The sequence below is a fragment of the Arvicanthis niloticus genome, unplaced genomic scaffold, assembly GCF_011762505.2.
Source record: "Arvicanthis niloticus isolate mArvNil1 unplaced genomic scaffold, mArvNil1.pat.X pat_scaffold_275_arrow_ctg1, whole genome shotgun sequence".
In the NCBI taxonomy this organism is placed as follows: Eukaryota; Metazoa; Chordata; class Mammalia; order Rodentia; family Muridae; genus Arvicanthis; species Arvicanthis niloticus.
The window spans coordinates 38,834-51,126 of NW_023045937.1; the positions used below are offsets into that span (position 1 = coordinate 38,834).

At 46.9% G+C, this 12,293-nt stretch overlaps 1 protein-coding gene and 1 pseudogene across 2 annotated transcripts; both read left to right on the forward strand.

The window, feature by feature from the left end:
• Positions 1–249: 249 nt before the first annotated feature.
• LOC117701852 (paired immunoglobulin-like receptor B) lies at positions 250–7,340 on the forward strand. Of its 2 annotated transcripts, XM_034493268.2 has the most exons (15): positions 250–362; positions 521–556; positions 738–1,022; positions 1,160–1,465; positions 2,215–2,499; positions 2,627–2,935; positions 3,158–3,454; positions 3,690–3,992; positions 4,283–4,333; positions 5,287–5,403; positions 5,714–5,789; positions 5,872–5,909; positions 6,141–6,193; positions 6,923–7,078; positions 7,157–7,340. In XM_034493268.2, the coding sequence occupies exons 1-15, from the start codon at positions 329–331 to the stop codon at positions 7,334–7,336; spliced, it is 2,526 nt and encodes an 841-aa protein (XP_034349159.1). In that variant the 5' UTR covers positions 250–328; the 3' UTR covers positions 7,337–7,340. The 2 variants fall into 2 exon arrangements, with proteins under 2 accessions (XP_034349159.1, XP_076562418.1); XM_076706303.1 differs by lacking the exon at positions 3,158–3,454 and having other exon boundaries at positions 274–362.
• Positions 7,341–7,363: 23 nt separating this feature from the next.
• Positions 7,364–11,288, forward strand: LOC117701853 (pyruvate dehydrogenase E1 component subunit alpha, somatic form, mitochondrial pseudogene; annotated as a pseudogene).
• Positions 11,289–12,293: the final 1,005 nt, after the last annotated feature.

Here is a 12,293-nt window from a genome sequence, read left to right on the forward strand (position 1 = left end):
GTACTGTTGTGTGAGATGTTCACACATGTCTGCTACACCATGGCTGTGACAGTATTGGTCACAGGTACAGCAAACACTGGTCAGATAAGGAAATGCCATTTGTGTGAGACAAGTTTGCATAAGGTCTACTGCCTGACCCAGTCACAGCCTTGAGGAAGTCACAGCATGTTGCCTGAGGAGGGCAGTTCCCCTTCCTGTGGGGCTGCTGAAATGTGACCACATCATAAGGACAGCCCTGCCTCCAGGGCCACACCCTGTTTCCAATCCCTTCAGAAGGGCTCTCGAGCTCTGCCCTCAAGCACAGTTGCAGCCTCTGAGAGGAGATGCCATGACCTTCACCTTCACAGCCCTGCTCTGTCTTGGTGAGATGTGAAGAGGGGGAGGGGACACTGAGGTCTAGAAATGATCAGGACCTGTAGCTCAGCAACCATCAGGAGACCCCAGGGTCTCAGGCAGTTCTGCAGAGGGGAGGACTTGCTCAGCCTTAGGGACAAATCTCTTACAAAGAACTCTCTTCCAGGACTGACTCTGGGCCTCTGGATCCCAGTACTGACAGGTGAGTGTGTCTGCAGCTCTCCTGAAATGCTCTTCTCTTCCTATCCAAGAGCCATGCCTGGGCAGGGTTGATAGAAAACACCACATGTGTGTTAGCCCTGAGGGTAACATGGGGGTCATGGGGTTAAGGACTTCAATCAGAGGATAGATGGTCTGAGTCCTGGCTGTTCTTTTACTTGCAGGGTCCCTTCCTAAGCCTATCCTCAGAGTACATCCTGACTCTGTGGTCTCCATGCAGAGTAAGGTGACCTTCTTGTGTGAGGGAATCCGAGGAGCAAGAAGTTACTGTCTCTATATAAAAGCAAGCCAATATCCATGGTGCACAAAAATTTTACCAGAGCCTTACAACAAGGCTGAATTCTCCATCTCAGAAATTGACCAACATCATGCAGGAATTTACCACTGTTATTATCAGATCCATGGTAAATTTTCAGAGGACAGTGATGCTCTGGAACTGGTGGTGACAGGTGAGAAGAAAGACAATGCCCCATCATCAGGCTTCACTGTCAAGAAGTCAGGCTGCTCTCAGTGCTGCACAGGCACCTCACAGCCCTGGGGGATAATAAGGCCTGACACATGTAACTGATTCTGCCTTCTCTCCTAGGAGCACACAGTAAACCCAGCCTGTCAGCCCAACCCAGCACCGTGGTGACCTCAGGACAGAAGGTTACCCTCCAGTGTGTGTCAGGGCAGAATTATGACAGGTTCATTCTAACTAAGGAAGGACCACAGAAGCTCTACTGGATGCCAAAATTATGGTATAACTATAATACTGAAAATATTGAGGCTTTCCTCTCTGTGCAACCAGTGACCTCTGACCAGAGGTGGACATTCAGATGCTACAGCTATGGCAGTCAGAACCCACAAGTGTGGTCAGAACCTAGTGACCCCCTGGAACTCCTGGTCTCAGGTGAGGAGCCACAGCCTTCCCACTTAATGCTGAGGTGAAACAGTGATCAGGGAGGCCTTGCTGTTGTGTTTTATTCAAAAGAGAGAGTCAGCATATGCTTTGTAGAGCCAGGCTGGTGAAGTGTGAGGGATGACTCTGAGGGACCCATCCCTTCCCCATGAGGTACCAAACATATGACAGATATTGTATAGAATAGAGTTTGTTTATGGACATTGGAAGGGGAGTTGAGTAGAAACAGACAGACAGACAGACAGACAGACAGACAGACAGACAAACAGACAGACAGACAGACAGAGTGGGAGGGGAAGAGGCCAGCCAGGAACACTTGGACAAAGAAGGTGAGGGGAAAGGAACAGAGGGGAAAAGCAGTCAGAGAGAAAAAAGGCAAAGAGAATAGGAGAGTGAGGAGGGACCAAACACCTCTTTTACAGGAAGCCAGGCCTACCTGCCTGTTGCCAGGTAGATGATGGGCAGAGCCTAGAAGGAATGCTAACACTTGATGTGCGCTGGATGTGAGGAGCCAGGGCTCTTTAGCCCATTGACAGAGAGAGAACAGGAGACCATGTGACCAGAAATACAGATTTCACTGCAGAAAGTAGTACAGAAACCCAGGATGTCCAGGACTGAGATGAGTCTTCACAGGTCTTTGTCCTAATCTGGATCACTTTAAATGCCATCTAACTCCACGTGTGACTTTCTGTGTACCACTTTCAAACACACCCACTTGTTTCCCTCCGAATTCCCTGCAGGGAGCCTCCCCAAACCCATCATCAAGGCTGATTCAGGCTCTGTGATCTCCTTCACTACTTCTGTGACCATCTGGTGTCAGGGGACCATGGATGCAGAAGTGTATTTTCTGCATAATGAGAGAAGCCAAAAAACCTGGAAGACACAGACACCACAGGAGCCTGGGAACAAGGGCAAGTTCTTCATCCCTTCTGTGACAGAAGAGCATGCAGGGCAATATCGCTGTTATTGTTACAGCTCAAATGGTTGGTCAGAGCCCAGTGACACCCTGGAGTTGGTGGTGACAGGTGAGGAGACAGTCAGATTCTCACCTCCAGTCTCTGCTCTCAGGAGTACTCTCTCTCCCACAGAGTGATCCAAGAGAACAGTGTGACACTGTGAGGACATGTAACAAACTTTCTCCTTCTCTCCTAGGAGTCTATAAGTACTATGAACTCAGGCTGTCAGTACTTCCTATCCCTGTGGTGACAGTAGGAGGGAACATGACACTCCAGTGTGCCTCCCAGAGTCACTATGATAAATTCATCCTCACCAAGGAAGATCAGAAGTTCACCAGCTCACTGGACACACAGCATATTCCTTCTAGTGGACAGTACCAAGCCCTGTTTGTTATGGGACCCATGACACCAAACCTCACAGGGACGTTCAGATGTTATGGTTACTACAAGAATACACCACAACTGTGGTCAGTACCCAGTGAGGCCCTGGAAATTCACATCTCAGGTGAGTCAGCACCATTGTTCTTCCAGTATTTTCTGAGACTCTAAGCTTTTTGCCATAGCCTGCCCCTCTGCTGAGTTGCAGGTATAAAAGAACTAAATGGAGAGCCTCTGTTCTCAATCACAGCCCTACTTGGGGAGAAGCTGTGACATGGGCTAGACAGGATGAGAGGTCAAAGGTGTTTGGTAAGAGACAAGTCCTCAGTCACTGTCACCATCCCTCTAGGACTGTCCAAGAAGCCCTCTCTGCTCACTCACCAAGGCCATATCCTGGACCCTGGAATGAGCCTCACCCTGCAGTGTTTCTCTGACATCAACTATGACAGATTGGCTCTGTACAAGGTGGGGGAATCTAACATCATACAGCACCGTAGTCAGAGGACTGACACTGGCCTCTCCTTGGCCAACTTCACACTGGGCCATGTGAGCCCCTCCACTGGAGGCCAGTACAGATGCTATGGTGCACACAACCTCAGCTATGAGTGGTCAGTGTCCAGTGATGCCCTGGACATCCTGATCACAGGTGAGGATCTACAAAGATTCAATCAGGTACCTAGCCTCTGCTCAGGATCTCATGGGGGAGCTGAGGAGCTGAGGGCTGGGATGAGAGACAGGAATCTTGGGGAGGAACAGAGGCAGAAACAGATGAGCAGATGAACTCAGCCAGACAAAAGAGACCCAAGTTTTCAGGATGGAGTCATGTGTAATTTGAGCTCAGAACAAGGAAGCCAGCCTCTCATCATCCCTCTTCTCTTCAGGACAGTTCCTTGTCACTCCTTCCATCTCAGTGAAGCCTAACTCAACAGTACACTCAGGAGAGAACGTGACACTGCTGTGTTGGTCAATGTACAGGCTGGACACTTTCATTCTGTCCAAGAAGGGATCAGCCCAGCCACCCCTGAGACTAAAATCAAAGTTCCAAGATCGGCAGTTCCAGGCAGAATTCTCCATCAGTGCTGTGACCTCCCATCTCTCTGGCACCTACAGGTGCTATGGTTCTCAAGACTCATCTCTCTACCTGTTGTCACATGCCAGTGTCCCTGTGGAGCTCACAGTCTCAGGTGAGGTGACCCTGACATCTCAGCATGAGTCACAACCCACACTGTGGCAGAGCTCTTGACTTGGGTGAGATTGAGGAGAAAAAAGGCAGGTTTTGTCAGAAGACACTTTCCCTGGCAGAGGAGTGGGTGTCAGCAGTGGTCCCTTGAATAATGTCCACTCAGTCCTCGATTGTAATCTAGGTTTGGCGTAGAGAATATGAGGATCTCAGGAAGGTTACAGGGCAGATCAAGGACAGTGAACAGAGTGAGGATCCTGGGTTTGCACCTCATCCTCTTCTTCTGTTTCCTAGGACGCATCAGAACCTCTACCTTGCCGCCCACAACGTCCATGAGAACAGATGGTAAGTATCAGGCACCTCTGTGCAGGGAGTAGGCTCCAACCCCAGGCTGCCTGGCAGCTCTTGTCCCACCAAAGTTCTCATTTCTCTCTCACTTCAGCTTGTGAATGTAGGAGGCAAACAAAGATCCAACAGAGACCACAGAGGCTAGGGCATAGAGGTTGGGCTGCAGAGGGGGCATTCAGAGAGAAATATTTACACTCAGCATTGGGGATGAAGCAGGTGTGGGAAGTAGAAAACAAGGGACACAGACACTCAACTCCCCATCCTGTCCCCAAGTCTTTGAAAGTAAACCTATTACGTGCATGGAGTCAGGCCTCAGAAGGATAATAAACACTCAGTTAAAATGTGGGAGGAGGTGAGCATTAGCTAGTTATAGGTTTGATGCACCTATTTTTAAAGATCTTCACTTAGTCAAGTCCTTCTCTTTAAAAGCTGCTGTTCCTGAGTATACATGGAAGAAGCCGGGCCCATACGTATTAGGTTTTTTGATTTGTGTGTGTGTGTGTGTGTGTGTGTGTGTGTGTGTGTGTGTGTGTGCTGATTTGTTTCTTTTTTCTTTCCGTCCTGCCCTTGACTGTGAACTCCCCTGACAGAGAAGGGCTCCACAACATGCAGTGGGACAGACCAACAATATGGCAACATGTGCAAGGGTGGGACATGAGGCCATGGCAGGACATTCAGGCTCCTTCCCTTCAATACATGGGACTTGGCTCTGGTACAGAGAACAGGGATGAAAGTTACATTCCCTGGGTTCAACTGCCAGTTCTGACACTTCCAGTCAGGTGACCTGAGGCAGGTCAACTGGCTAGATCCAAAAAAAAAAAAAAAAATCCATGGTGCATGATTTTGAGGGTGGGAGGTGATGTGTGCAGAGACCCAGCATGTACCTTTCACGGAGAAGGTCCTCAGGTAAGCAGCAAGGTTCTACACTCATGATGTCATTTGTTCCTCAGGTCTGCAATGGTACCTGAAGGCTCTGATAGGAGTGTCTGTGGCCTTCCTCTTACTCCTCTTCATCCTCATCTTCATTTTTCTCCAACGAAGACATCAGAGAAAATTCAGGAAGGATGGTGAGAAGGTTATGTGTAAAATGGGTCTCAGAAGGAGGTAGGTGCCACTGTGAACATCCAAGCAGGGGCTCAGTACAGCAGCCACAGGGAAACCTTAAACTGAGGGAAGGTAGCTTATAAACACACTCAGATCTCAGATCAGGGTACAATTTTCTCAGAACCTGTGAAATGTTAGACATTCTGTCAACATTACTATGTTCTGGGACATTTACTCACTCAACCTTTTGTTGTAAAGTTCCTTCCTTCCTTCCCTGAACATGCCTAGGGAGGGGCTTCCCATCCTCCTAGCTGAGACTCCTCTCCCTTGCAGCCCAAAAAGAGAAAGAGCTGAAACTTCCTGCAGGAGCTACAGGACCAATAACCGGGGACAGAGGCCACCAGAAGAGGTAAATGACAGACACCTAGACCCCGTACCTCCCTGACACACCTCACTCCTCACTTCAAACTGACATCTCCTTGTCTCTTCAGGTCCATCCCAACTGCTGCCACCCAGGAAGAAAGCCTTTGTGAGAAACAGAGGGTCCTGGGAGGGGAGATGTCTGAAGTGTCAGAATTGCAGGGGTGGTGGAGACATCCTGGGGGTTTCACTGTGTGGGTCTGAACTGCACTTGATGGAAACAGGGATGTCACCCCTTTCCATGTTTCTCTGTCCCCACCTGGAGCCAGGCAGGAAACTAGGAGTCTGAGACATCCCTAGACTCTGGTCAGGAGACATTCTGTTTGTTCTGCTATGACAGATGCTTCAGTGGAGGACATGCAAACTGGGGATGGTGTGGAGCTGAACAGTTCGGTAAGGTCCCTGTCCCCATCCACAGTCTAAAACTTGGGGCTCAGTTTAGTCCAGGGGCCTTCTTTCTTCTGTCTCCTTCAGCCCTCAGCAATATCCACAGCTAGGCTCTCTCTCCTTTCTGCCAGCAAATGCCTCCTCTGTGCTATGGACTCACTCCTTCCTGCTGTCTTGGCATCTGTCTTGATCTCTTCTGAGGGGGAAGCCTGGGTGGAGAAACCCACAGTGACATCTAAGGGACCAGCAACTGCCATCAGTTGACACAGCAGAACAAAAGGAACTTGGGCAGCTACGTGAGATTTTGTTTTTTAGTTTGTATACTGGCGATTTGCCTGCATGTACGTCTCTGCATCACATGCATATTGATGCTCCTAGAGGCCAAAAGAGCATGTGAGGTATCCTAAAATAGGGTTATATTTGATTGTAGACTGTCATGTGGGTTCAGATAGCCAAAGCTAGTTCCTCTGCAAGAGCAGCCAGTGATCTTAACTCAGGAGACATCAATCCAACTCCCAGAAACCATTTTTAGGAATATGAACTGTGCTGAAGACAACACAGCTAGGCTTAGAATGTTGGGTTAAGCCAAAACTATAAGAAGGAAGCCCAGGATGATCCCAGCAGAGAGGCAGTAATGGAAACAGGTCATTCCAGCCATGCTATGAAAACTGATCACAGGAGATTCCCAGGGGAACATGGAGATGCTATCTGTACCTTACTACTTAACTGCTACAGAGACCACCTGAGGAAGATCCCCAGAGAGAGACATATGCCCAGGTGAAACCCTCCAGGCTCAGGAGGGCAGGAGCTGTTTCACCTTCTGTCATGTCAAGGGAACAGCTGGACACAGAATATGAACAAGCAGAAGAGGGCCAAGAAGTGGACAGTCAGGTGGGTCCTATCCTCCACAGACCTTCAAGTTTTCCCCAAGCCAAGCGTGTATCTTCCTGTCACCCTCTCCCATTCCAGGTTGCAGAATCCGAGGAGCCCCAGGATGTGACCTATGCCCAGCTGTGCAGCAGGACACTCCAACAGGGGACTGCTGCACCTCCTCTCTCTCAGGCAGGGGAAGCCCCAGAGGAGCCAACTGTATATGCTGCTCTGGCGACTGCTCGTGCGGGGGCTGTTCCCAAGGACGAGGAGCAATGACTCTCTGCCTCCCAGGATGACTAACAGAGACCTCCAAGGTACTCTGGGAACTTTTGGAAACCTGACTGCACTTTAAGTAACCTCACAGTTTGGAAATAAAGCCAGTGATTACACACACAATAAGCAAGTGAAAATGAGAAATGAAATAGAAGGGAAGGTTTTACACTGAGAGCTAAATTTAATGATATTTCTCATCAAACGAGAAAAGAGAAAAATTACAGGCACAATTGCACAGCCCCTTACTTTCAACAAATGTGAGGCGGGGGCAGGAGAATTGCCTTTGTTTTGTGGTGATGGTGGGATATCTAGTGAATTTCATGATAGACTGGGCTACAGAGTGAGACATGTTTTAAATAACATTAGTCACCAAAGGCCAGGGTGGAGGTGTGCACCTAAATGCTAGCACTTTGAAGGAACGGAAAGGAGAGTAAAGAAGTCAAGGCCATCTTTAGCTACATAGCCTAGGAGTAAGAGGCTAGCCTGGGACACACTAGACACTGTAAAAATAGATAAGAAATAAGCCAAGCATTGTAGTGCATGCCTTCAATCTAAGCACTAAGAAAGTAGAGACAGACAGATATGAGAAAATCTCTGTGAGTTCAAGGCCAGTTAGTCTACAGAGTGACCTCCAATACAGACAGGTTCATATACAGAAATCTTGTCTCAAATACATAAATAAAATAAGGTCAATAGGACGGCTCAGCAGTAAAGGTGCTTGCGACCAGGACTAATATCCTAAGTTCAGCAGCAGGAACAGCATGAGGAGAGAAAGGAGTCCAACAAACGTTCTCTCACTTCTACCTAAGTTCTTTATGTCTTTCCCACACCCAATGAGGAAGTAGAACAATTAAAAAATAAACAAACGCCTTTTGAGTGCCTGGGTGCTGAGGCTGCCGCATGAGTCTGCTGCGCTCCATGAGGAAGATGCTTGCCGCTGTGTCCCGCGTGTTGGCAAGCGCTGCGCAGAAGCCGGCAAGCAGAGTGCTAGTAGCTTCCCGTAATTTTGCAAATGATGCTACATTTGAGAAGAAGAAATGTGACCTTCATCAGCTAGAAGAGGGCCCTCCAGTCACAATGTTCACTAGGGAGGATGGGCTTAAGTGCTACAGGATGATGCAGACTGTGTGCCGGATGGAGCTAAAGGCAGATCAGCTGTATAAGCAGAAAATTATTCGTGGTTTCTGTCACTTGTGTGATGGTCAGGAAGCCTGCTGGGTGGGCCTGGAGGCTGGCATAAACCCCACAGACCATCTCATCACCGCCTACCGAGCTCATGGCTTCACCTTCACTGGGGCCTGCCTGTCCGAGCAATTCTTGCAGAGCTAACAGGACGAACAGGAGGCTGTTCGAAAGGGAAAGGCGGATCAATTGACATATACACCAAGAACTTCTATGGGGACAATGGCATCGTTGGAGCACAGGTGCCCCTGGGAGCAGAAATTGCTCTGACCTGCAAGTACAATGGAAAAGATGAGGTCTGTTTGACATTATATGGCGATGGGGCTGCTAATCAGGGTCACAAATTTGAAGCTTACAATATGGCAGCATTGTGGAAATTACCTTGTATTTTCATCTGTGAGAATAACCGCTATGGCATGGGGACATCGGTTGAGAGAGCAGCAGCCAGCACTGATTACTACAAAAGAGGAGATTTTATTCCTGGACCGAGGGTAGATGGAATGGATATCCTGTGTGTCCGAGAGGCAACAAAGTTTGCAGCTGCCTATTGTAGGTCTGGTAAGGGGCCCATCCTGACGGAGCTACAGACTTACCTCTACCACGGACATAGTATGAGTGACCTTGGAGTCAGTTACCGCACTCGAGAAGAAATCCAGGAAGTAAGAAGTAAGAGCAACCCTATGATGCTGTTCAAGGGTAGAACGGTGAACAGCAATCTTGCAAGTGTGGAAGAATTAAAGGAGATGGATGTGGAAGTGAGGAAAGAAATGGAGGATGCTGCCCAGTTTGCCACGGCTGATCCAGAGCCACCGCTGGAGGAGCTAGGCTATCACATCTACAGCAGTGAGCCTGCCTTTGAAGTGCGTGGTGCCAACCAGTGGATCAAGTTTAAGTCAGTCAGTTAATTGGAGACTGTTAGATGGATGGGTGTTCCTCATCTGTTGTAAGGAACTCTTCGTGTTCTCAACTTTGACAGGAAATACCCAGACAACAAAGGTCTTGAAAACATGTAAATTAAGGGAGAGTAAAATTGCACGCAGTTTGTACATTGTTGTATTCGGTGTATTCATGTGAATAAGAGTGTGTTTGTATAAGATTTGAGATGGGTAATGAAGAGTTTATAAACCTTCCCTCACTTCATCATATCCTAGGTCAGTTACTAACAGGACTAATTCTGCCATTTGGTAGTGTGATCATAGCTATGAATGACCTCATGGAGACAAGCTGGGATCAATAATGCACAGCACAGGTAGAAGTGCAGCCGCCGCCAGCGGGAGGTGTAGAGGCTGGATTCCGTCTGGCACTGACCATCATGTCTGATCAAAGGCTATATATAATCATGTGTTTTAAAATAAGTTCAGGGGCTGGAGAGATGGCTCAGCGGTTAAGAGCACTGACTGCTCTTCCAGAGGTCCTGAGTTCAATTCCCAGCCACCACATGGTGGCTCACAACCATCTGTAATGGGATCTGATGCCCTCTTCTGGTGTGTCTGAAGACAGCTATAGTGTACTCATATAAATAAAATAAATAAATAAATCTTAAAATAAAATAAAATAAAATAAAATAAGTTCAATCAATTCAGATGTAAAATAATTTAATTTTCTCCATTTAGACATTAAAAAAACATGAAATTATACTCTCATTGCCAGGCACACCTTTTTTAACCTTTCACATTTAAGTAATCACACTAGTATATAAAATATGTATGCTTTCATCTTTCCAGCAATCGCTATAAGGTATGCTAACATTTTAAATACTAGGTCAGGGTTGACATTACCTACAATCCTGTTTATAAACAAGGATGCTCTAAAATCACACGTGCTTGAATTAAATGAACAGGGGTCTTTCTGTGTAAACGCGGGGCTTGTGTGTACACTAATAGAAGCGTTAGTCATAAGCAGGTGTAGGGTAGTTTTTGCTCATTCCCCCCAGCTTGGCTTATTGGGAGGACTCCTGGATTTGCCTTCTGTGCTGGGAGACTGCATGCCAGAGCCTACAGAGGACACCACCACTGCAAGACAATAAGTTGCATAAGAAAACCAAACTTGAAGGCAGCCATCTACTCTTCAAATGTCATCTCTAACTTAAAAGCAAAAAAAGTATGTTGCCTTTTTCTGGACATGGTACCATAGGAATGCTGGTGGCTCTGTGTAGAGGTGTGGGCATTTAAACAAGAGTGTATAAAGAAAGGTCAATCACCTCATGCCTTGTCACCTTAAACCTGAGGAAAAAGAGCTGTGTTTGCTATGACATAGGAAAGATAAATTTCAAAGACAGGGGGAAGCTACCAGCATTTTAAAAAACATTCACATGAAAAACCATTTCTGTTATTTAAGTGTTTGGAGGTTCTCTTACCGTAGTCTGAGGCACCTTAGGTCTTCCTTAGTGATGTCATTGAGAATATCAGAAAGTGTGTAATCCTCTTCAACAATCTGAAAGATTTGATGTGTGGATAAGCAGCTTTTCAACAATATAGGAATACTTTGATTTAGAAATTTACCTTTTCTATTGTATTAGCATCCACTCCTTGTAGTTGTAACCAGTCTATAAGCTCTCTGTCAGTTCCCAGTCCATCAGGGGGTAGTGGTTTCCCTGTATCACCTATAATGATTCCAACTTTGTTTTATTTGTATAGTAATGTATAACCATAAAGTGCTTCAAAAGTAAAGTGGATGTAATGATGTATCCAAACAGAAATGTAAATGTGATGTGAAAAGGAGATGAATTAAACTTGTTTGATTCAAAAAAATAAATAAACAAACAAACAAATAACCACAACAGAAAACTTGGTATCATGGTGTAAACGTCTAATCAAAGCAGGGCTGGCTTTAAACTTGCTGTCCCTCAGCCTCAGCTACTGGCCTGTACAACACTGTATTCACTTAATTTTCTTAATGGCCTTTTTGTTTTATTTATGGGTATGATTGTGTGCCTGTGTGAGTACATGTCATGTGTTTACAGGTGTGCACAGAGGATAGAGAAGACATAGGAACTGAGAATAGATGGTTGAGCTATAACCTGGGGTGCTGAGAACTAAACTTGAGTCCTCAGCAAGAAAGTTGTATGCTCTTAACCACAGAGCCATATCCACACCCTTTTACATTTCTTTAAAAAGTAGTAACAGGATCCAATTGCCCTTCTGGTCTGCAACTCCACCTGCACCCAGGCACATCTATGTGCCTGCTCCCTAACCCAACAGCCCTATTTGTCTCTCCAGGAGATCTACCCTATCTGGGGACACAGTTGAGGCCACCCACACAATACACATGTCATCTTGGACACCCACGGTGCTCAGCAGACTTGGTATCTGTTCTGCCCTGCTGGAGCCCCTGATGGGCTTTGGTCTGCAACTCTACAAGCACACTGGGCTGATCAGTGTGCCCTTTCCCCCACACCTTAGCTCTGCCTGTCTCCCAGAATACCTGCTATAACTACAGACACAGAAGGCCCACTCTAACCAGGGAGACAGGACGCCAAGTCTAACCAGAGACAGCACTGTCTGAATCCCAGGAGGTCTGCTGTAACCTGGGGCACACAGCTCCACCTTTCTTTGAAGGAGATCTGTTCCAATTTGAGACACCCAAGCTAGTTATCATCAGAGTCAACTAGATGGCAAAAGGCAAGTGTGAGATCAAAATCAACAAAAGCCAATGCAAATGTGGCAAGATGACAGAACTCAGCTTTCCTAGCACAGCAAGCCCTGGATATCCTAACACACCTGAAGACCAAGATTCTGACCTTGAATCTCATCTCATAAAAATGATAAAGGATTTAAAG

What these genes read in the sequence shown, in the direction of transcription:
- LOC117701852 (XM_034493268.2), top strand. Translation starts at nt 329, where the DNA reads ATGACCTTCACCTTCACAGCCCTGCTCTGTCTTG. An exon ending in CACAGCCCTGCTCTGTCTTG is followed by an intron (nt 363 to 520) that starts GTGAGATGTGAA and finishes ACTCTCTTCCAG; the next exon opens with GACTGACTCTGGGCCTCTGG. An exon ending in TGTGGAGCTCACAGTCTCAG is followed by an intron (nt 3,993 to 4,282) that starts GTGAGGTGACCC and finishes TCTGTTTCCTAG; the next exon opens with GACGCATCAGAACCTCTACC.